Consider the following 26,054-nt stretch of genomic DNA (forward strand, 5'->3'; position numbering starts at 1 on the left):
TTTTTCATAAACATATATGTGTAGCATACAATGATAATACATAATGACAAATCAGAGTGAACATAGTATAAATATTATAAATCAAGATATAAATGAATAAAAAAATCAGAATGTATGTAGAGCAACATAACAAACTGCATGACAGAAAAACACATAAAATGTCAGCCCTATTTAACATACAAGTAATGAATTTGTACAGCGGATTAATAGACCGCAGGGTGCGCCCCTCGTCGACGCCACACTCTTCCCACCAAAAAAGTAGTTTTACTAAATGACACTGGACATTTTTATTTCCATTATTTGTTTATTTAAATATTTTCTCAATTTTCCAATATATGCCCAATATAAATGTACATTAAAAACATTCTACATGCAACGCGCGAGTCATACGTAGTCGAATCATACGTAGCGATTTTATCTGTGGTGTAAAGCTTTGAGCACAATTTCTACAGCAAATTTCGCTGTTGTCATCTTCCGAAATATTAATACCCTAACTCACTCAATAATGCACCACAAGTCTGTTTTTGCTTGACCATGAAACGAGCGCTGTCTTTCTTTTCTGTTTTCTTTCATTTCTGCACATAGAATACATTTGAACTTTTTTGATGTAGGGGTTAAGTTTACAATAACGCTTTCTTTAGGTTGAGTTTCCATAATTAACAATTAATAAAACCTAAAATTTATAAAAATATCCTGAGTTTATGTTAATTCCAGCTAATTATCCATATACAGTATTTTCACACTTACATTTACTATCAATCTGACTAAAGTACTTGATCTTCTAAACGAAGATCTGAGAACGACCTATTCACATTCGTCTTCTGTATATTTTGGATTTCCAGTATTGCTATTTTAATTTTCGCAAATCTATTTTTATTCTAACCAATCAGACAACTTGTTCGAATGTCAAAGAGTAAGAAAAATTTGCAGTTAATCCAGGGCTCGAACCTGGGACCTCTCCGTAACAGAGCAAGTGCCATACCGACTGAGCTAACCGGCTATCTGACATCTTTCGACATAAAAGTTGTAGATATCAAAAGCCCAGGCTTTTTAAAGCTTGCAGAATTTTGTAAGTTAGGTTTAGATTGGCTAGCGGAAGGGTCGTCAGAACGAGGCTATCAATAGCTCGTTGTCAGATCCTATGCGTAGCGTAATAGGATATGTACTTTAGTCAGATTGATTTATTATTAAACTGCTGAATCATGAATGGGCTCAATATCATACTTTTCCAGAAAATAACAACATCTTGGATGTTTTCTCAAATGACTCTTAACAAATTGGTAAGGAGAACTTGTCATCAGGTAGGATTTCAATTGATATGGTTCTCAGTAGTTAACAGTTTACAAGGGTAATCTAGGGTTACATTGTCCAACTTTCACCAGGCTGTATGGTTCAGCCATCAGGTAAAATGTGCTATTTTAGAGGATTTAAGATTTTCTTATTTTGCTTGCAGTATTTATATAACAAAAATAACCATGCAGCCAGGGAGCCAGGCTACAGTATTACCCGCACAATGATTTACAAACTTTGGTTTCCTATAGCAAAATTACATTACATAGCTTTTCTTCCTTGAGAATGAACTGAAATACAACCCATGTTGTTAAGGATAATCTAGCTAATTATGAACTTACACCACGCATAACTCTTGACTACAGCCCAACAGCAGTTATAAAACATAACTCGCTGCATAGCTGAACAGAACATTTATAGTGAAAGATAAGCCGCTGGCGATGAGGGATTCAAACTTGTTCCATTGAGAAAGGAAATGCCTACCGTTATATTTTAATGGATCTTTTATTTCAGTAATGTACAATGTAAAATGTACGATGTATACGAAAATCAAAGTTTGACTTTTCGGCTTTTCTTTCATACACAGATGACTCCTACATCCTTTGAATGGTCACAGTTTCGAGTATTCCAGCGATGATGTTTACAAAATAGCAAACTGCCTTCTGAGCCAGTACATGCGACGTTTTCAAGGTGGATTGGTCCACTGCCTCCATTTACAATATAAGAGAAAGCGCGTGATCTGTAAAATAGGTAGGTGTGTAGTATCACAAACTGTTTAATCGATTTATAAATGCTTTTAATACGATAAAATCTAAAGAAAAGTATAAGTGTGCGAACATTTCCTTCACCTAGATAACATGCTTAATGTAGAAATAATAAACATCATAAGGCAAAAGTATACAGTTGTAATATTTATTGAATTCATGTCCGTTAACTTTACAGTTATATACCTGAAAATGATACAAAAAATGATTTGTTAAGGTCTTTGAAATTGTAACTGTCAGACTGTTGATATCAAAATATAGTTCTAAATGATTATCCTTTTTCTAAGGTAGCTTGCAAGTGTATCAAAGAATATGTTCACGCTTATCTGTATTCCAATTCTATGATATAGAGATTCAGCCACACAAGAGGAGTTAAGGGGAACAGCTCTGAATTAACAAATTAACTGAGACAACAAAAAAGTAGAAGTCAGAAATATAAAAAAAAAAACAACTACATAAGACATTTTCCTAATGACTAATCAGACAGACAAAATATGACCTATATTTTTTTTAAACTCTTTGTCATCGACATACCACATACACTTTTTTCCATGGCTTATAAAAGCAGCTGTCAGAAAGTTTAGTTGTATCAAAATAAAAAAAAATGCATCAATTTCATTCAAGAAATGTTCGGACTTAAAAGAATCGATTCTGCAAATATTTAAATTTCGACTTTTCAGCTAAAGGTACTTCTTAATATGTAACAGTGGGAATAAATTATGTAAAGAAAACTTGATATTATTCGAGTCACAAGACAATGCACAATATAACAAAGATTACTGTAGTAAACTTGTATTACATATAATTATGTTACAATCATTCTAGAATGTTGTTATAATTATCATTTCATTTCATTGATTTAAAAGTGTTTCAAATAGTTTTCTGATTTCGAAATATTTTGAAGGGGTATTTTGTTGCAAATAGGGTAACACAATCTGCAGTCATCAAATGTAATTCTTATGATTAAAATATGTCTGAGATTTCGTTCGTTACTGTTCCAAGCATGAAATAGAGTTACGCTGGAAATACATTAAAACGATTTTCTGTGTGGTCTCACATTAAGGATCATATTAAGACAATCAATTATAATAACAATATTACCTGGCACGAGAGCATTTTTGGTGGAAAATATTGATGTTAAATGCTGCACAAGTTTCTTTATAATTATGAAATCTTAAACGACTTTTTTCATGTTAATATTTGGTATAGATTTGATAAATTCATGATAAAGACAATATAGTTTGCTTTCACACGGAATTTTTATAAGTTATTTAAACTATTTGCTAGTCTTGGACTTGAATTTACTAAAAGACAAAATGAATTTCAATATAGTCTCTATCAAAGTATTAAAAGTAGACTAAACTTACACTGAATTCTATTGAATATGTTTATCTGTAGAGACTTTTGGTATGAACTATAATTGGTGAAATCGCAAAAGCATTGGAAAACTCTTAATGCAGGAGTTTTTCATTTTGCTTCAGATAATTTTAGATGGTCATTTTAGGTATCAAATATTTCAGTTTTATAAGGAGATGAAGAAAAGTATATATACATATTTAGAAAATTGAGGCCCTACGCGATATTTTCGAGCTGTAAAAACTGAAATGTCTGATGAAACAGTTGTAGTTTAAATGGAAAAAAATGTTTTGATCATATTTACGTTGAGTATCCTAACATATTGCACACTACTTTTGCGCCATTGTTATTCCGGTTGAAAGATCCACCACACACAGTCCCCCAGTTAACGCCATCGTAAGACACTTCCACACGTCCTCTGTTAACAGTATTTTCTCCGGCCAGACGTACCCGTAGGTCTGTTGTAAAACAAATCATGCTTGAAAATTAAACGTTCATTTTAGCCTATACCTTTTCACTAACTTTTGCACAATATAAAAAACAATGAATTCAATTACATTTATTTTAATACAGATTCTGGACCTTTGTTTCATATATGTGTTAGTAGATCAGATCGTTCAAGTCAACCGGAGGTTTAACAAGAGTGAACTGAACTTAGCGGCAATGCATTACATTATGTCGTCCATATTACATATACACACTTTAATCTGCTTGTTATAAAATGTTAAAAGTGTAAATTAAATTCGTGAATACAAACAAATTATATACCTAGTGAACAAGTTCGCAAATCACAATTTTCTTTAATCTCCGAAATCTCACTGCAGTAGCGACCTGTACAATGTCTTGTCCTTTCCTTTACACAATAGAAGTCGCATGCTGACCAGCTGGACCATATGGTCCATTGGCCATTTCCAACATTTGACCATGTGGTCCATTGGCCATTTCCAACATTTACAAGTTCTGTACAAATATCGAAAACGTGCCTTGATATTAATATCAATATGTACGTACGTATACAGCAGATGTGGAAAATACCAAAAAAAGAACACTGAGTTACAATTCTAGTACCAACCCAAACTGTATCCGCTTTTGTTTTGCCTGGTTGCGTTCTATGCTTTCAAATAACGTCACCCCATCAGTTAATCCAGTGACATTTTAATTTTGTTTGGTCCGTCGAAATCATGGTGGCTATTATTAGTTATAAAGGTTTTTGACGGGATATACGGTGGGATTATAGCCTAACTGTGGTTTGTAATCGACAGTCGAGGGTTATATAAATCTTAGCAGGCTATATGCCAACCGTATATCCTGTCAGAAACCTTTATAACGAATTTATAATACTGCAAATTTGCGTATTTGGTCTCAATAGCAACGATTTTCCTTAGATTGACAAATATTACTATTTTGTTCAATTCACCACTTGCTGCCTCATTCCACGCCTTGTTTTTTCATACGTTTCCGTTAGAGACGCGGAAATATACGAAAATAATGGTTGCGGAAGAAATTGGACATACAAACGGAATTATAGATGTTTTAAGTAAATTTTCGAGCTAGTTTCGTGTTTCTAGAGTAAGAACTTGTTCTGTACTTATGTAGTAAATGATTACTGTAGTAAAACTTGCATATTCGTTGAATCTCAGCTGTTCAGCCTCGGGTCACGCGTATTTTTAACATTATTATTTACCAGATTTTTCAGCGCTCTTTTCATCAATAAAATAATCGTCTAAAAGCGCTGAAACATAAAAGAAGTAGAATGAATATGTCATGATGTGCATATAACGTGGAAATCTAGGAAAAAATCAAATGTTAGATGTCAGATTATCTAAGTGCAATCAGATGATGTTATCCAACTTGCTGTAGCTGCATTGAACTTGAACCAGAAATCATTTCAGAAACAGAATCCAGGAATCATAAGAGAAATGTAGGTATTTCTGCTTGACCTATTGGGGGTTTCTAGCCTTCTGATAACAAATTTATTGATGACTTTTGTTTTATTTTGTGAAAATATGTTACTATAATTAAAATTAATTTAGATGATAAGGTGATTCGTTCGTCTGACCATTATTTGTGTAAAATGGTGCTGCTCATAATAGATTTCTGTCATTAATAAAAAGCGTACCATTTGTGCTGTTGTTGTTAAATGTTATGTCGAGAAAATTTGACAAATACAAGGTTCAAAATAAACTAAAGGTTGATACCTATCCCTCTAAACTTTGATTATTATTTTAGAATATCTATGCACTTCAGTTGCATTTAAAAGTAATTTTGGAAAAATACACTTTGTGTAGTCTTTGAAATAAAATATTCTTTTTACATTTAATGGCAGGTATGTATAGCCAATGATGATGATACCTTCTGGCCAATCACTGCCAAAGAATAACCTATTCACAGAAATATGGCACCTTTCACACATATGGAATGTAACATTTTTCACTAGATACAACCTAAACACTGACACCGAGCAAACATTACGATCAGTAAGACAATAATGGTTTCATAAATACACCATGGTAAAAACTCTTGTCTTTTGGTATTTCAACTACAGTCGGTCATAATTTGGATTTAATAAATGTATTTTATGAAGTCACTTACAGGACAGTAATGCTGTTAAATTCACTGTGTCATATGACAAAAGTCCTGCTAAGTCATTACTAATACTAAGTATTGTCATCAAATATATTTATTGCTTTGACTTTGTGATTAGATTGAAAATTCTATTCCAGAAATTGAATTTATTAAAAGAAACATTTTAATGAAAGACTTATTGCTTCATATAACTGTAACGTGCTACTAATAGTGCGGTCATGTCAATGGTCAAAGTAATATCCAGTGACAGACTTTAATCTTTACTTAGACATTTCTGAGAAAAATAGTTGTAATCTATAATTGAAATTGAAATAAGAATGAATCAGTATTATTGTCACTTCATTTTATTGTACATTGGGCTAATTGCTTTACTTTCATTAATTACACATATTTCAGAAATTGCTGATATAGTTTGAGTAAATAGGAACGTTGTTATATCCGATCATGAAAATTAACAATTTTTTAAGTCTGGTGTTCGAGATGCGGAATTTTCATGTTGATGATTCATTCAGATTTGATTAATAAGCGAATGCTGTTCATTACTCTGAGATATAATTGTTGAAAGTTTCATTCGTTTTACTAATTATTATGATATACTACACAGCTATTTTAGTTATTATGAAGGTTCTAAATGATAATGATGATATTATTGTTTATTTAATAAGTTGATGCAGACTAACAGACTATTAAGTGACATCGTTAGTTCGTTGTACAAACTTCAGTGTATCTTAATAATTTGAATATTCAATTATGACAAGACAAAATGACTCCTACTCTTGTTTATAAATAACTAAAAATCGATCTTTCAGATAAATTTATTGAGGTACAATACTCATGTGAAATACTTGAAACAAATAAAGAAGTAATACGAGTATTGAATGTTATTTGTTTTATCATTTGCGCGATATTGGCGTGTAGACACGTTAAGCGTTAATCGTGTACAGTACATACATAGGTTTAAATCACCAGAAAATTTGTAATTTTGGATATTATTTGATAATTTTTACATAAATCATTGAGGAATTGAATCCACTTTCGATGTAAGTTTTATTCGAATTTATGGCCAATTCGTGACATAGGCCTAAGTGGCATTTGAATCTATAGCATGCAAAGCGTCGACAGCGATGAAAATTTCATCAGAAATTGTTTCTACTATTTTGGTCTTTTGAGTGTTTGACGAGAGTGGGGATATTGCCCATACGAAAAAAATTACCTCAATATTTCATAGGATTGCGTCAGATGTGTTGGACTAAACTAAGCGGCAAGTGCTGGTTTGGCCACTCTTCTGTTGAATTTATTTTGTATTGTAAATTTGTTTTTAAAGAAAACTCCTGTTGAATTTAATTTTTTTGCTGTTATATTCATTTTTTAATTTTTTTTTTTGATGTCGTCAATGTTTATTACTCCAATGAAATTTGCTTACTCAAGCTATCAGACTGTATTGTTATTGTTTATTAGAAATGAATCTATGAAGTGATACCATTTAGTTATTTGAATGTGTAATGAGAGTAATTCATTTTGTTTATTTAATAAGTTGATGCAGACTAAACAGACTTATCTACAGTGACCAGTCGTTTAAGTTCCCGTTGTACACAAGCTTCAGTGTATCTTAAAATCAATTGGTGAATATTGCAATTATTGACAAGACAAACATGACTCCTACTCCTTTGTCTTCTATAAATAACTACAAAATGACGATCTTTTCAGAAAATAAACTTTATTTAAGGTACAGAATAACTCCATGATTGATATGATTATTATGAAACAATCTCAAAGAAGGGTAATTATTGAGTTAATTTTCGAATCGAGAGACGTCCGCCAGCTTGTTTCTAATATAAGCTGGAAAATGGCCTCGCGCAACGGCCAATCAAAATCGATATTCACTTTCCGTATACACCGTCAGTGTAGAGGGGCCAGCTGAAGGGGAAATTCGCTCACGGGGTACACGGTTTGATATAACGTTCAAGTTAACCAATGAAAATCCTAGAAATTTTGCAGTATTATAATCAATCTTATATTAAGAAAGAGTTCGCTTAAGCCAGCACTAGAGGCACCAGAGATGTTGCACATAATCATCCCCTCTCATCAATAATATATGGAACCAATACTATTATATATTTTTGATATTTCTGCAAATTTTGTTGTTGAAAAAACTTTACTCTGGTGTTATGTGTTTGAAGTAAAGCTTCGTCTTCAGGTGTTACACCTTCCAATACTTTCATGAACAGACTTAGTCTAACGAAGTTTGCTACTTTTTTGCTTGACTGAATTCTATGCTACTAAAACATCTTTTTACAGATGTAAATTATCCCCAAAATGATCCTATCCGAGATTCTTACACATTTTGTATATTTCTTATGATACAGTACCTCGGCAGGGAACAGTGTTGCAGATCTTGCTAACCTCGTTGTTTCCTATACAATCATGACCGAATGTTGATGGCGCTGGATTGTTACAAAGTCTGGTCCTTTTTGATAATCCTCCAAGGCATGTGGCAGAACACGTGCTCCAGTCTGACCAAGAAGACCACCCGCCGTCTGAATGACACACGAGATTCACATTGTGAACAATACGATACAAGCATGCCTCACAGTTTTTCTAAGTCTTCTAAATCCTCAGTTACCACTGTCAAATGCTGAAATTTGTCTATACAAAATAGGCACACCATTTAATTAAATAAAACGTAACAACAATGACAATCAGAGCCACGACAGATACGATATTGTAGCCCTAAAGTCACGTGATTAGTACAGCCTAGAGCTTGGAGCTTTGTGGAAAGTAGTGTCATTGACAGGGCATTAAATCATTTTGCGGCTAGGCTCATACCCATCAAGAGCAAGAAGGTGGACTTACTTTGCTAGGGTAACTATGTCGCGAGTGTAGCTTTTATAGGTTATTCCAACTGTATCAAGAAATCAGTATGAGCACAACGGCGACTCTAGGGGGCGCACTGTTAGTCCGCAAAACGACGAGTACATATTAAATTTAATAACTGTTACAATATAATTTTGACTGACACAAGTTTTATTTATATTGATTGAAAATAATTACTAGTATAGACGTTAATGTAGCCTTGAACGTCACCATACCAATTAACATGATGTATGTAGTGACGTCACACACCTGATATGACATTTTCACGTTCATATTAACGGATGCGTAATCATTATCGTAACCTAATAGAGTTGAACATGAGAATTACGTCATTTCCATTAATTCTCTGTGTACTGGAGTTATTAGGAATTTACTCTCCACAAGAATCTTTATTCAAATTGTAACTTCATGCTTCAATGAATTTACCTTAGCTTATTTTTACTGTGACGTATTATTTAATATTGCGTCTAATTTTAATAGAAAGTGTTAACATTTGGAAAAAATCACAACAAAAAACTGTGCAGAATCAGAAAACCATTAAGATATTTTTGTGGCAAATAATAGTAATACCTCATCAATTTCTTTTTATGCCGACACAAGGTATATTGTGCATGTAGTACATATTTTTAATTTTTACTGAAATCTACTCATGAGGAAATAATTAAAAAATCATAGACGTTAAGTTGTTGAATGACATACCGGCGCATGCTTTATTAAAGCAAATGCGGTCTTCGCTAGTATCACCAAGGCATGGATTTCCACCCAGTCCAGGGTAAGGGTTAGAACATGTCCTGTCTCTCCTTTGTAGACCTATTCCACAAGTAACGCTGCAGCCTTCCCATGAAGACCAACTCGACCAGCTTCCATCAACTGTAGCAGAATGTGCTAAAAGGAGTTTATAAATAATTCACTAGAATGTATGTGTATTAATTATTTGTTTGGTTGTTGTCGACACTTAGGTCATACGGCGACTTTCAAAGCTTTAATGTTGGAGGAAGACCACACCTGTCCATCCTTGCGTTATTTCATCGAGCACCTGGGTAGAACCACCGACCTTCCGAAAGCCAGCTGGATGGCTTCCTCATATGAAGAATTCAACGACCCGTGTGAGGCTCGAACATACATCGGTGAGGGGCAAGTGATTCGAAGTACTCGGCCATGGAGGCTTCTTATGTATATTAGAGTTCTTTTCTGCACACGTCAGTTTTAGTTTTTAAACGTCACACTGACACATTATCATAGGTCATACGGCGACTTTCCACCTTTTGACGGAGGAGGAAGATCCTAGGTGCCCCATCAGGCAATATTTAATGCGATGGCGGATGCCTGGGTAGAACCAGCAACATTCCTCAAGCCAGCTGGATGGTGTCCTCACTTTAAAACTTTCTACGTCCTGAGCGAGGTTTCATATACAAAGTGCAGCACAACTGATTGAAAGTCAGCGACCTTAACCATTCGGCCACGGAGGCCGCCCCAACAGTGAAAGTTAACATATAATTTAAACTTTAAGCAAAACATTCATAATGTACCAGGACATGATATGACAGGACACTCCATGGTCATTTTGGCATCACCAGGACACTTGGACCCTCCATTAGCTGGAGCATTACAAGCACATTGTCTTGATCTTGATTTAGTGCCATTTCCACAAGTGACATCGCAGGCCGACCATGTACCCCAATGACACCAAGCCCCGTCAGCTAAACATGAATAGAATTTTTAAATAAAACTAAGACTTTAAAAGACTGTGAGTATATTGACTTTCATTATTTAAACGAATCATTCTAAATTCTAAACGCACGTTAGCGATGACTTTTATAAAAGAGCACACAACCATAATTATAACTTTATGTATCAGATAGTGTATTGTACCGAAGTTGATTGAAACTGGTTCAATTTGAGACAGAATGATTATCAAGTATTCATTTTATTCAACACATTTGAATTATAATTCTTTTAATTCGCACTTACTGGCGTTACATAGATCGCAATATTTTTTGCATGTAGTTTTAGCTTGTGGAATATCATCACATATATTAACCGTCGCATTAAGCTGCTTACAATCTGTGCCATTTCTATCTTCACACGCAGTGTTCGTGTCTGTGTCTGTAAAACATACTTCGCTGTTTAAATTCATTCTCATCTCACTATGAATTTTCTATTTTGAAACTAAAATATAAGTGAAACAAGCATGAATCACGTCTCGGTGGCGGGATTCGTGATAATTAGTAAATATCTGTTTTTTTACAAAAATTAGTTAGTCCCCTTGAAATGCGTACAACTGAAACTGTAAGAATTTAAGGTAGTGCTACACGGTTGATTAAACCGGAAGTGACGGTGTAACGATATTTGTTAGAAAAATCTTAAATAATGTCTAGAAACCGTAACACAGGTAGCATAAATGTTGCCTGAAATATATCATGCCATGCGTATTAGGCAGTTTTCTGTCTCTAAGTAAGCTGTTTTTTCTTGAGGTTAATCCTTTAACGATGTGTAGGTTCTAATGTAAAATATTTTTATAAAATAATATGAAATAAGATACAATATAACGGCCCCTATTGCATTTCAGCAAATTGTGAAAAAAAAAGCATAAGAACCTATATACATTTTATTTTATAACATGATTGAAAAAAGGATTCTCTACAACTATAAAAAGTATTATAAAAAACTGCATGGTGGAAAAATTCTATAAACCAAAATGTCATCAAAAGTACGATCGAATTGTGAAAAGTACAAGAGGGTTACTATTTTAAGGTGGTCTTACAAAGCAATCAAGCTCAAGACGTTTTCTCTTTTACTTTCTGAATTCCATTAGTTGCATTGATGTTTTGTAAACAAAAATGGCCTAATACATCTTTTCATTGTTGGGTAATATTTGTTTCAAACGAGCGGGACTACTTTAAATGATTCTGTGCAGCGCATTTTCGTTTGAGTACTATTAACTCGAATTTAGCCGCTTTAGTGTGAATGTGTATTTCCACATAATGAGTAGACGGCAGAAAAATCAAACGATGTTGCAATAATAGACAATCGAAATATATGTGTTAGAAAACGGTGATAAAGGCTAACCATTGCAGATGCCAAACTTGCAGTATCCTCTGCAATTCTCGTATGCCCACGAATAATACGAGGCATCCGTGCATAAATTTCCAGAGTCGTATTCCTCACAGTTAGCAATTTTGTTCTCACATAAACTAGTGACAGGCACTGAAACGATAACCATTTATGTCTTCCTTATATTTCGTTTATAAGAAATTTCGTCTCCATTCTGGCTGCTTCTAATATCGGTACGTGGAAAATAGGAAGCATACTTAACGACATCCAGGGATACAACTAAATTTTCTAAAGTATTGAAAACAAAACAGTAATATTACATTTGGCAACATTTTAAGCAGAAACTTTAAAAGGAAATATTATCTAACGTTGTAAAACTATAGATATTATCGGACAAGTGGTTAGAAGAGTAAAATATCATTCCAGCAGTATAATTTGGTATATTGATTAAGATCACCAATGACGAACAAATGGTATTCGTAATGATTATCAATGTTTGTCACAATGATGAAACATATTTTGATTCCACATAAGAATGTGCATGCTTTAATTTTTTTTGATATTAGCGGTTGACTTTACGTAGTAAATATTCCAAATATCTAGAAAATATTCTATGAACAGAAAAGGACGTATATTAAGTAAATCAATGCTTGATAAATCAATGCTTGAAAGCTAAAGGTTCGAAAAACAATAAAGTCGTTATTAAAATAAAGTTTAAGAAAGGTCAATATTCACGTTCACACTACAAAAAATGGATCGGAAACTTTCTTCTTAGAAAGTCTAAGTATGTCTGTAAACACTCGTAATAATGTTTACGGTATTCACCTGGTGGGGTACAAAATCCGCAGTACATAGCACAGTGTGCCTTAGCCCAGGGTTCGTAGACCTTTTGTGTACAAGCTGTCCGTCCATACATACTGCAACTGTCGACCGTATCTTGACAGACTAAAATCAAATATAACACATTTGATGGATGAACGTCTTTGTACTCTGTATGTATGACCTAAATGCTGGAGAAGGCAAGATGTTGTCATCCCCTTGCCGCTACTTACAGATTTCCCGACAAGTATTTGAAGAGTTTGTAAGAATAACTTTATTTGTTATTGTGGCAATATAAAACGTACGTGATGGTGTCTCATTCAAAAAATTATTTTATAATTTTGTACAATGAAAATAGCAATAAAACCAATACATACAGTTTTTTTTGTTTGATACCGCAATTGCTACAAAATAGTTCAATTTATATGATCTCAAATATAGTGTTGGCAAAGTATGAAGGGGGCGAATTGCTGAGACTGATTATCAATAAAAAGGGTTCTCTCCAATCATATTTGAAACAGAAGTATTAACAGTACTTGCCTGATTAAGAATAATAGAATAATTAAAATTATTATTATAACAAAAAGATAGAAGCATCATTATTAAGTCTTCTCATCCAGTCATAAATTATATGAAAATCCTTAAGCAGTTAAAATGGCCGCGGTCATAATAGATTTACAGGGAAATTGCAAGGATGATTTCCCAGTGTACTTCTTTGAAATTTACCTGTGCCTGAATCAGTATTCTAAAACGACACGATTTGTTTTTCCTTTTTAATAAAGGAGCCTAAAATTAGGCGCGTGTTATTATGCAATAAAACCACTTAAATACGTAACAATTAAGCGGCGCACTTGAAAGTACAACCACACAAAACGGACAAATATTTGATATTGTCAAGAATAGATAATAACCATCATATCGTCCTATATCCGAAATGATATACCAGGTAACGCCAAACAATGATAGTCTCCTGAATAAAGCCATTGTCTGTAGTTACGATCATATAATTATATAATTCCTTCGCATCTGAACTAAAATACAAATTGTTATTCTACATTTATTTCATTTATCCAATCGTGAACGATATTTTTCTTTTATTTTGCAACACGTGACCGTATAATATATCACCGTATTTGACGCAGGTGCGTACAAAAATCCTGTATTTTTCCGTATTTGGACGGTTCAACAGTCTCATGTTAAACATACGATAAAGCCCAAGACGCGTGAAAATGTTCCGAATGTAAATCGGGTGAAATAGGAGCTCTATATCAAAGTTTGATTGCAGAAATACTTTCTGTGAATATATGAAGACTGAATTTATTCAGTGAATCATTTTTATTTTAAACTAAAATAAAAAAAAATATAGAATGAAAAAAGGTTGTAACACATTGTACTGTATAATACGAGATATATTTGAAGCTGGGAAAACCATGTTGGACTCGGCTAGCGGCTCGTCCAGTATCGTTTTCTCAGCAGGGTACTCGTCTAAATATATCTCTGTACTGTACAGAACAGTGTTAAAGAACCTTATACTACTTGAGATCATTAAAATTTAATTTATTTTATGCTTTTTAAGGAAGCTCTGAAATAGCAAATGTTATTATTTCATGGTAATTTATTACCAGGTTCAGTCAAATTCTGATGAAGAGTTTAAACACGGTAAGGAGGGATGTTATATATTAAATATTATGGTTTACTGCTTAGTAAATATATTTCCTGTTTTGAATGAAGTGGTTAACATACAAAGTCACTCAAAGTGTTTGATACAAAATCACCGAATATGAGAATATGCAAATAATGTGTGCAGAATATCCCTACTCGCAGAATAAGTCATAACGTTGAACATCACACAGAACAAATTGCAAAACAGTCAGAATGCTCATATATATACTGATATATACTATATATATATAACTTTAATGTTTAAAGAAAAATAAGTTGCATCTGTTTTACTTACCTCTCATAGCGGTAGTACTTTCAGCTACAGATTCAGTTGTAGGTAATAATGTTATTCCTGGAGAAAATAAAGACTACATTAAATAGATCTATTTAATAATGGGAAAGGTTACTAATTACCTTTTACTTTGTGGATTTTCATTTTAAAAGTACATCATCTGGTCCATAAAATTAAGACGGGGAAAATAATCATAAAAATGGATAATAAACCGACGGTTTTGAGATACACCACATATCTGGTTTCCGCCATTGACAAAAATGTCAGCTTAGACAGTTTCTGACAAATTTCACAAACCCTAAATGGCTTTTTTCTCGTTTGTTTCTTTAAAGGGCACTGAGTACAGGTATATAAGGCACGTTAGGATTTCGTTTGTTATATATTTTCAGACGCATTTTTAACTTCTTTATATCATATCATGTGCTCCTACGACATGCACAAGGGATGTTTATGACCCAGTGTTCGTTTCTTTACAGTCCTTACCATGATCGGGATGAAAATGCCCCATTCACAAGTTAAAACTCCCTTGTAGAAGATTTACCATCGATCGTTACATTTATTTTTTCTTTTTGTTTTCGTTGTATGTTTTCATTTGTGCGTATTCATACACACACTGTTTAAGGAAGCTGCGTTCTTGAAGAACGTTGTGGCCTATCATATATTTACTTTTGTTTTTATTCAAAATCCAGTTAGGTAATGAATTTTTCAAGTACCTGTAGCTTTTGTCCCGATTTGCGTTTGATTTCCTGATTGTACAGTGGCGTCATTGTTCAGCATAAATCCACCTTGATATTAAAGACAAATACACAAATGTCAACTGAATTCATACTGACATTCAGCATCAGGGGAACACTCTGTCTGCTATGTAAAATGATTCAAATGATATAACAAAACTAAAACATGACATATCCGGCACAATTTATTGGCTATCTGTTAGCAAAAGCTGCATTTACTAGAAACTGGCTAGTCTGATATGCTTTAATTGTATCTTAATTGTTCCAAATTATACAAATACATGCATTTCACACGACATTCTTGTGCTGATAGCACCCGGACTTGCGTCGTTTGTTTCACAAATAATAAACAAATCATGAGCATTTTTCTATTTGATCGCTGATTTACCCTGGGCATTTTTATATAATTTGAGGACTGTTTTATATTCAAATCGTCTATATAAATATATAAATGAAAAGTCATGTTTTAGAGATTGAACAAGTCCCAGTTCAGAGGAAAGATGCGTTTCAGGTACCGTACAAAAAGTAAATGTATATGACTGGACAAAACATACGCTTTTGTTATGTGTACTAAAGACAAACAGTTTATTAAACACATTTTTTGAAATGAAGTTTGTATATACACTTTCTACATTCATTTTAAAAAGATATGTACCACATTCTTACGATGCCTTGAGGTAAAGCCCTTCGTACCCGAAGGTCTAATTTTAGGCCAATCGTTTGGGAAGGTGTAAGGTAAGGGAAGGTTTACTGTCTTGTCTTATTAAGAAAATATTAAAGATAAAACATGAAGTCACTGTTTTAATTCAGTTAACTTATTCGATTCGATTTTGCATACACGTTCACTTGATTTATTGCATTTATCTTTACACTGTTTATTATGTTTCCGTTTTCTATCGATTCTAATAACAACTTCTAAATAATAACCATATGACAGATGAAATAAATAGAGATTCTGAATTATGATTCCCTCTCTCTTGCTATAACAAATCCTTTTTCTTCAAAAAATAATATGTGATAGTTTAATGATACCTACTTGCAAAAACAGGAAAAGTAAGCACTAAGGTTACGTAGAAACAATTGCTATGGCGACCTGAAATAAAAACAAAAAGATAAAATAACACGAAGAATTGGTCGACAAATTAAATTGAATTTGTTATAAAAAGAAACTTGAATGTTGAATGTTAAATGAAAAGTGATTCGCAAGAAGAACATCTGTTTTACTTACCACTCATAGCGGAAGTACTCTCAACTACAGATCCAGTCGTAGGTATTATGAACCCTGAAGAAGGCTAATGTAGCCGAAACGTTGGTTAAAAATAATGTGACTCGTGTATTTTGTAGTTTTGACTACTGTTATGATACTTATACATAAATGGAAATTTAACCTTGTAGATTTCTGAAATTTTTACGGTTTATATATAGTTTGTACCGCATCTACACATCCACGTAAGCTAACTAACAATGTGTCTTTGTATTCTTATCTAAAGTTCGCCACGTAAGTTCAATAAAGATCCGGTTAAATTGCTATCTCAGTAGAGCGTCAAAGGAGTGCTTAAACGGGCGCACCGACATGACCTCAGGACTGAGATAATGTAAGCTATTGCTAAAATCCAGATTTAATCGAAAGGACAGCTGAAAAGACATACAGCGCAATGGGTTGCATTATGAGGCAAACTAACGGAAGCAAAAAATGTCTTTTAACACAAATGGTCTCTTCATGGAACATTATTTATTATTTAACAATCCGAAAAGGACCGAATAAGTGCTCTCTTAAAGAGCAAAGTTTAACGAACAAGTTTGACTGTATTTAGTCTATACTCCTTAAACATACATGTAGTATGCACATCCTGGTTTTTTCTTTTGTTTTGTTGGATTTAACGTCGCACCGACATAATTATAGGTCATATGGCAACTTGTGGAGGAATACCCCAGATGCCCCTCCGTGCATTATTTAATCATAAGTGAGAATCTGGGTAATACCACAGACATTCCGTAAGCCAGTAGGATTACTTCCTCACATGAAGAATCGAACACTCCGAGTGAAGCTTTAACCCACATTTGTGAGGGGCAATAGATTTCAAGTCGGCGACCTTAACAACTTGGCCATGGAAGCCCCCAGAACATCATGTAGCTCAGTTGCTGCAAAAATAAAAGTAATTCACATTACTGAATATGTTCTTCTATCGTAAAAAGCTAGACGTATAGGAATTTATCTACGACAGTCACTTTATTTTGTCAATGATTTTTACTGCTCCAATATATTCTGACCAGCATTTCTTAAGGCTAATTGGATTCGTACCTGTTAGTTTTCCAAAATCGCATTTGTAGCCATGTTCAAATCCGGATTATATGTTTTATGTCAAGTTGTAACAGAATTTCGGCAATGTTTTACTTTCTTATATATAAAGAATATACTTTACGATTAGAAGGCTTATGTTGTTATATTTTCTGGTCCTTCGGGGTCATCGATTTCAACTCTTGAAGATTGAATACTGCTTAAGCCGGTGCTAAGGGGCGTGGGCAGTGTTGCCTTTTCCATTACTGCCCATGAACAGACTCGATCAAACCGAGTCTGCAATTTTCACAATTTGCCTTGTTCTCAGAGCTTCCGAGGGATCTACTTTCTAGATTTTATTATATTCAAATAATTTACTGAAAACCATTATATAAATGCATAACTTTATAATAGACAACAGTAGATGATTTAATAATAACTTGTGTTGAGAAAATTACTTACCGCCGTGTGACTTCGACGCTTGAAATTCTCATTTGACTATTTTGTTATTGTTAAGAGTTTTGCTACCGCGTAACTCTAACGAACGATATAACATACGAAAACGAAGCATTTCAGTCAATAGAAACAATTATATACATTTTTCGGCCCAGAAACTTGTATGTACATCTAGGAAAAGAACATTTCTTTGCAATATTGGAAACAAACAGACTCCCTATACTAAAACTAGGAATCATTTGTGCACGTATTACGTAAAAATTGCATGTCGTTCAGTGCACGACATACGACATACGACATTCGAAAAAAGTTGAATGTCGTGCAGAAAACGACATTGGACATACGACATTCGAACTTTGACAAAAAAAATGAATGTCGTTCATTGCACGCCATATGACATACGACATTTGAAAAATGTTGAATGTCGTGCAGAAAACGACATTGAACATACGACATTCGAACTTTGACAAAAAAAAATTGAATGTCGTTCAGTGCACGACATACGACATTATGTCGCGCAATGGACGACAATCAAAATTTTTTAATGGCGTATGTTGTTTGTTCAGCCAACTTCACACAGCTGCTTTAAGAGTACTTGGGGTTACGCGTATTAATTTTGTCGTCATGGACGCAAGCAAACGACTCATTTGCATAAAAGCAAAATAAAGATGGCCGATATCAACGTCGCGATTGTGACGGTCTGGAGTTTTAGGCTTGATAAAATTAAAATCGGATTTTTGAGGTTGCTAGGATGGCATTTGAGGTTTAACAACTGGAACTTTTATCAAAGATTTTCTATTTGTATGAATATAACGTCCAAGAAATTTATTTGAAAGGCTGATTGGAGATACACGTGTCAGAGTCGGTCAGTGAGACTGACAGTTGAAATTTGGAAATTATATTTTTGGAAACTGGAGCAAGGAAACACTTTGAATGGATAATAGCGAATTTAATTCGTTATATGTCTGTCTATTGCAATAAATGTATCTACATTTCACAAAATAATAAACGCGGAAACACTCCACAAATTGAACATTTTTGGCAAATTTTGCATGGGTCTAAAATTAAATTTAATTACTAAATTAATTCATCTGTCCACATATGTATATATCAATTTATTTCTGTCAACAGGTCAACAAGTATTATGTACCCGTGTTGTATGAATTAGACCAGGTATGGAAAATTTAGCACTGGAACAATGAATTGTAACAAGATAACAAAATACCGGTAAACATAATTCTGAATCTGATTTTCAAATTGAAATTGTTTTCAGTTTTAATAACTGAGCTTAATTTAAGTATTTAGGGTACTTTGCAGAGTAAAAATGCAGTTGTTAAATGTGATGAAGACGGATTTAACATTCCAATTTTGGAATCTTGTCGGCATATGGTGTTTTTATCTTCATAGGTTGGATTAAATTTGGACCATCCGAGATGGGAACCGGAACTGCATTTGAATTTAGCTGAGAATTTTCCTTGGTGCCAGTTGATAATCCGATGAGGATTTTTGACATACATTTTCTGCTCTGTTGTCGTTTCTCTGCTGTATGACCAAAAGAAGCTTCGTTACGATATCCGACCATAAGCCTTATACGCCGGAGCTCACATCCGGCATCATCTAGCCCCTTGGTTGCACTAGCACGAAGGCAGTGTGCGGTGTATCAGAAAATGCAATGGTACCGTACAATAACGAACAATCTTCGATGTTTATGTCAATTAGTCGTAAACGTTTTGACAGTTTATACATAATGGACTGCAGAAAAGTAACATTCAATTATTATATCTATGTGAAATGTTTAATATTGATTCTTTTATTAGAAGCTAAATTTGTTTAAAAAGTGGAATTAAAATTATTTGAAAACAGAGTTACCCTGTGTCAAGACGTGCATTTCTAGAAATATCACCCATAAAACTGATGAATTGTTTGATGCTGACTGGTTTAGTGTTGTACCAAATCTGACAAACATATTTACATGGCAAAATAGCTTTTCCGCATTTGGGTCACAGTAAGCATACAAGCCTTCAAGTTCTGAATAGGACAATTTTCACTGTCACCTTCTATAGCATACATTTTCTTTTAATTTGTGACGTCACTTTGATTTGATTTTTCTTTCACTTCATGGGTAAGAGAAATGTACTCCATGCCTTCCTCATCTGAAGGCTGATGTGGTTCAACTGTGGGTGAAATTCAAGATACTGCAGTACCGGAATCAAAGTTTTGTTTCTACGCCTAATTTGTATTTGTTTATGACCATGCTTGTTAAAAGCTAAAATAGGATTTTATGTAATATTTTTGTGAAAATTTCAGTGGGCTAATTAGAAAAAAGGTGGTAAATCAGCTTTAATGCATAGGTGATTTAGTGGAATGATCAATGAAAATCCTCATACCATTTGTTTTCCATCTTAATGCTCCGTTTTAGCTGTATAAACCAGAAGTCGAAAAATAATCTTATGTTTTTGCTAGCATATTGCATTTTCACTGGCCAGATTGCTCAATAGGCAGTCCAACACTGTGGAAAATACATATGGTAATTTGTGTTTTATGTAGGTTCCTGGTTCGAATGATGGTCTGGCTGTGCAAGCTGTCATGTTGTCAAGACAAGATTAACTGTCTTCAGTTTTTATGGAAGATACCGATAAAGTATAAAGATGTTTTTTTACTTAATATATTGCTGTATCACGACATTTACCTTGAAATAGATTTATTCCCCACTTTGTCAGTATTTTGTTTTGTCTTGGATAGGGGTGTAACGATACATTGAAATATCGATGCATTACGATCCTGAGTGTCCTGATAGTATGCATCGATAGATAAGTCCAATAACAATCGCCGATAGTTCCTTCAACAATCGATATTTTTTTTTTTTTAGTTTTGAAATTTTAGTAAATACAAAAATGTTTAAATAACCTGATAATGTTAAATCAGAAAAAGTACTATAGACATGAAAAAAGTAGGCTACTCGTATGATATAGCCAACTTTTTGGTAGGGCACTTCATTTAGTGTTGGTACACCTTAGTGATTTAAGTCTGATGCGTCGGGTTATTAAACGCGTTGACATTCGCAACAAAATGGCCAATTCGATGAGTACACCTTGCATTGGTGTTTCGTTTTACTTATTGTTTCAAAGCCAAGGAAGGCAAGAAATAGAAAAAAAAAAGTTAAACATATTTAATGTTAGATTTATTTCTGTGCGTTTCAATTATACAAACATTTCAATGTGTATTAACAGCAATTATATACAGTGCTCGAAAGGATGTTAAACGAACGAAGGTCGAGAGTTATAAAAAGAGTTTAACTACGGTGACACAGATTTGCCATAGATGAACGCTAGATGCATAAATGTTTAATAAACGATTAAAAGGAAGTAAATAAAAACAAATGGTTCCTATTATATATTTATTTTGTGTTCCATGACTTATGGTCAGAAAATGTACTATATCGGCGAATTGAAACTGAAACTGCGTGACCCAGAAACGAAAAAGTAGTCCGTAGAATAATGAAAATTAATTATATCTAATGAATACGTGACGGCTTCATTGAGAAATGAAAGTTGGTGACGTGTGCTGAAGCAGCCAATCGGAAACGCGCAAATCTATTAATTGAGTGATAGTTGTAATTATTATCGTTTGTTCAAATGTGCTTCAAGTATAACAAGAAACAGATTCACTACTTAAATTACATTGCACTATGTGGGCTTTTCGGTACACTCAGACTTTGACTGTCACAAATCAATTCGTGAATAATAGTCTGGGCTAAAGGTTAATCTGCAAAATTAAAAAAAAATGTGTTTACTATGCATTTGTTTTTAAAATATAATTTAATACAATATTAATATGTATCAAGATGATAGCATAACAAGTTGTTGTTAAACACACTGAAGAAGCCATGCTTACATATCCGACTGCCTGAATTTAATTAATGTTTTCCTTGGTATGCCCTGGTAAATGGTGGTTACAAAGTTAGAACTTACTGTTTACATAGTTATGATCAAAATAAAACGCCATAGACTAGGTTTGTGTAAACTAGAGGTGGAGTTGCCTCTCTGCTTGCTGAAACAGGGCAACATGTCGAAGAGTTTCCTGCTGATAGACAATTTTCCAATTTTGTGTTGCCAGTAATAACAGTATTTTTGAGGGTGAGAATCATGTACTGCTCGAATTTATTATGCTTCGTGTCATAACAAATATTCTCTTTGAAAAACAGTTTCTGCATCTAAATTTGTTTTATAATAGTGATATTAAATAGTCCTTTTTGATAATCTTGTCAGTACTTTAGCAAAATCCTGCTTCTTGATACTTGAAAAATGCCGCAAATTTTCTATACGTTTGGCGTCCGTTAACACTTTACGGTGTGTGAAAGTAATGGGAAGTACCGAAACTGAAACATTTCATGACGATGCATTATAATTGAAATATAATTAGCTCTAACATGAAAAAGGTTTAAGTACATTTTAACCAATAAGTGCATAATGTTCGAACTTATTAAAGTTTGTTTTCGGTTTCGCTACTAGTCAATTTCATGTTAATTAATTGGGCTGAATATGACTGGGCTGCCAACTTTCTTTGTTTATTTTTCATTTTTTATTTATGTTTTTTTTTTCTCATTTAATGTTATTCCGTATTTTCATTGATACATGACTAGTAAACTGTATATAATGTATATATTTTCTCTGTTTGTACATATGTTAAAATCTTCAATATCGGAGGAAAAATAAAGATCGATCTATCTATCCATTAAACGACATTTTGCTCACGTAAACTTAAGCTCTGTGATATCACTTCTCCGAGGATAAAACCCGATAGTTTGGTTTGCTTAAAGAATGTGTTTTTATAAAAAGTCATTGCTGACGGCATTTATGTTTTAATTATAAAGCCAAACAAAAAACTCAAGAATATTACATAATATTTCAATGGACAATAAAACAAACAAACTTTTTCTAAACTTTGCGTTTATAGTGATGGGAAAATGAATTCCGTTCAACTCGTCAATAGACAGATAGCTAGACAGATAGATTTTAGTAACAAATACGTGTGTCAGTTGAATTCCAGATAGTCTCATTAGCATATGTACGCTGATGAGTCCTTCTGGCACTAAACTGATGCATGGCTTATTAAATGATCATAATTTCTTAATTATGTGGCGGCCACGTTATTTTTCTTCTTGTTACTTCAAATGGTCAGAGATTGCTATCTTAGGCAATCATATCAGATAAATATTAAAAACTAAATAATTAATTTAAAGCATTACAGAACGTAAAACAACATATATGATAATTAAAAGCCAATTATATCATGCACATAAAAATGACAAGACATGTACACCAACAATAAAGACCATGACATGTACACCATTAATAAGCCCATGACTTGTACATGTATATCAACAATAAGGACAATTGTGGTTATATTGTCCTCACATAGAGGGTTACTAAATGACTATATTACTGAGCTAAGAATGTCAAATGAATGACAGTACAACACAAAAAGGAATCGCAAATTTTTGAGAATGTTTCATATATTATCAGTACCAAATATTATCAAATGTTGACCAAAGAAATAAAGTTGATATGAATTATCAATAGGCAGGTGGCATATCATGGAGTTTACTTTATATGAACTCGTTAGAGTTTACTTTACATGAACTCACTGACTTAATTACTTAATTTTAGAAATATTTCTTTACTAACAATTATAACATATAAATGAACACGGTAACGCATGTTAAGAAAACAATTAAAACTTGCATACATTACCGGAAGTAAGTTGTTAAAAAAAAAAAAAAAAGAAGTTAAAATTAATCATAAGCATGAAAAAGTGAAAATGTGTTAATCTGTGGTGGTCATATTTTCAACAGTGTACAGCCTAGTATATATCGTAGCAGAAGGGTTTGAATCAAATTCTCTTTTCACTTTTGGAACAGTAAATCACAAATATTTATTCTCATTTATTTGTTTTAAGCACGCATTAAGTTTACAGTATACTGACTTAGGGTTAGGTTTAACCCAGGTTAACCCAGGTTTATAGTTTACATTTGAACTGCGTGTGAGAGAACAAATGCCTTCCAACAGCAAAGTCGCCCTTATCATTATGCCTTCTGTTCAATTATTTGCGTTGTAGGCATTAACATTTTCTTCAATAATTTCTGGTACTTATTAGTTTGTCAGCTAGTAACCATAAAAAGATAACCAATATTCAAAGAGGACAAACATGGTGGCGCAGAATCAATGATATTACACGACGTTTTGGTATGATCATGCAATAAGGTTTCCATTTTAAGGATAAAGAAACTTTAACGTACTATTGTCGTCGTTTTAAATAACTGAACTTGCATTATTTTTAAACTTCTGAGGCAGTGTCGAACCGTATGGTTCATGTCGTAAGAAGTTGTTGTCAACTAGCCATTGACTCACAAGATCAATGTTCTCTGTTCCCGTCACCTCAATCTGACGCTAACAAGTTTAAGATCACCTGGAGCCACGCCATTGTACCATTGACGAATTCATCCACGCTACCAGTCTTTTTTTTGCGAATTGTAACTTATTTTAATATCATAGTGTTTATACAAATTATCAATAACATGTAGGGAATAAAATGTGAAATAAACTACTGATTGCGAAAATTACTTCGTTGTCTTTGTAGTGTGGCTTGATAGGTCGTTGCCAGCTGTCTTTTTGATGTAGTTTTTCCTATGAAATAATTAGATCTACAATGAACTTATATTCTGTTAATACCCAAGTTAAACTTCGTTTAAAAAAAATAAAATTGGAAATATTCTCTATATATTGAATTATAATGAGTTCGATTCAATAAAAATTGAAACATTTTTAAAGCAGCCATATCGTAGACACGACACAGTAACAAGGCGTGTGGTAGTGTAAAATATGTTTGGTTTCACCAATTTCTTCTAATGTCCCGAGTTTCACTTCTCGTGTTATTTCACAATCTCATACACTTACATTTTATATCAAGCTCAATTTAAGTAGAGATATCAACATTAAAACAATGAAAGCAAGCTGTTTTAAGTAAACATGAACATTGATGGATTTTGATTGTTAAACGAACGCGAAGACGAGGCAAGTTTTCTGTTACATAAAATGACACAAATTTTATTTCGTATACCTCATTCAGTACGAGTCGTTACCTGAAATAAATAACATTTAAAGAGGATTATGTCGTTAAAATCTATCAATACCAATCATCTTACTTAAATTAGTTAGAAAACTGCTATAAAACACGTATTATACTTTCATGTACAAAAAAAGAAAGTTAACTTGCGTGCCTGTGACTTTGAAACTTTGTACACGACACAAGGTTTTGAAATGGTGGATATATATGCCAGACTGTTGGAATATAGACCAATGCATAAAATAATTACAGACACAAAAATATACGAAAATCTCCAAAGGTGACTTTGACCTTGGAGCTAGGGGTCTGTGTCTTGCGGAAGAATCATAAACTCATTATGGGGAATTTGTGTCAAGTAATTTTAAAATACCTTGATGAATGACAGTTATGGACTGGAAAAGGAATAGACCATGTTAACCTTTGACTTCCAGGGGTCTAGGTCTCTCGCATGACACGTCGTCTCATTATCGGGAACACTTGTTCCAAGTAATTTTAAAACCCATTCATGAATGGAAGAGTTATGGACAGGATACGAAAAAAACCTGTTAACCTTTGACCTCTAAGTGTAACCTTGACCTTGGAGCTAGGGTCAGGGTCTTGCGCATGACACATCTCATTATGGAAAACATTTATGCTAAACAATTTTAAAATCCCATCAGGGATGGCAAAGTATGAACCGGGCACGAAACAGACCCCGTTAACCTTTGATCTCGATGTGTTACTTTGACCTTGAAGCTTAGGGTCTTGTTCTTATGCCTGACAAG

The 26,054-nt window shown here is 33.5% G+C and overlaps 1 protein-coding gene across 1 annotated transcript; it reads right to left on the minus strand.

Annotated features, from left to right (window-relative positions):
* Nucleotides 1-1,785: 1,785 nt before the first annotated feature.
* Nucleotides 1,786-16,900, minus strand: LOC128547279 (hemicentin-1-like). Its single transcript, XM_053519504.1, has 13 exons — nucleotides 16,660-16,900; nucleotides 16,468-16,524; nucleotides 15,411-15,482; nucleotides 14,701-14,757; nucleotides 12,750-12,869; nucleotides 11,940-12,077; nucleotides 10,842-10,976; nucleotides 10,400-10,570; nucleotides 9,570-9,755; nucleotides 8,366-8,533; nucleotides 4,179-4,370; nucleotides 3,715-3,868; nucleotides 1,786-2,029 (listed from the first exon to the last, which is right to left on the minus strand). Exons 1-13 carry the CDS (start codon nucleotides 16,664-16,666, stop codon nucleotides 1,867-1,869), a joined length of 1,620 nt encoding a protein of 539 aa, XP_053375479.1. The 5' UTR covers nucleotides 16,667-16,900; the 3' UTR covers nucleotides 1,786-1,866.
* Nucleotides 16,901-26,054: the final 9,154 nt, after the last annotated feature.

Source organism: Mercenaria mercenaria, chromosome 12, assembly GCF_021730395.1.
Source record: "Mercenaria mercenaria strain notata chromosome 12, MADL_Memer_1, whole genome shotgun sequence".
Taxonomy (NCBI): Eukaryota; Metazoa; Mollusca; class Bivalvia; order Venerida; family Veneridae; genus Mercenaria; species Mercenaria mercenaria.

Excerpts from the sequence above, each read along its gene's own strand:
- LOC128547279 (XM_053519504.1), bottom strand. Across the intron at positions 12,870-14,700 it reads AAGTACTACCGCTATGAGAG|TCTGTCAAGATACGGTCGAC; the intron begins GTAAGTAAAACA and ends ATTTGATTTTAG. Across the intron at positions 8,534-9,569 it reads CTTTAATAAAGCATGCGCCG|ACGGCGGGTGGTCTTCTTGG; the intron begins GTATGTCATTCA and ends TGTGTCATTCAG.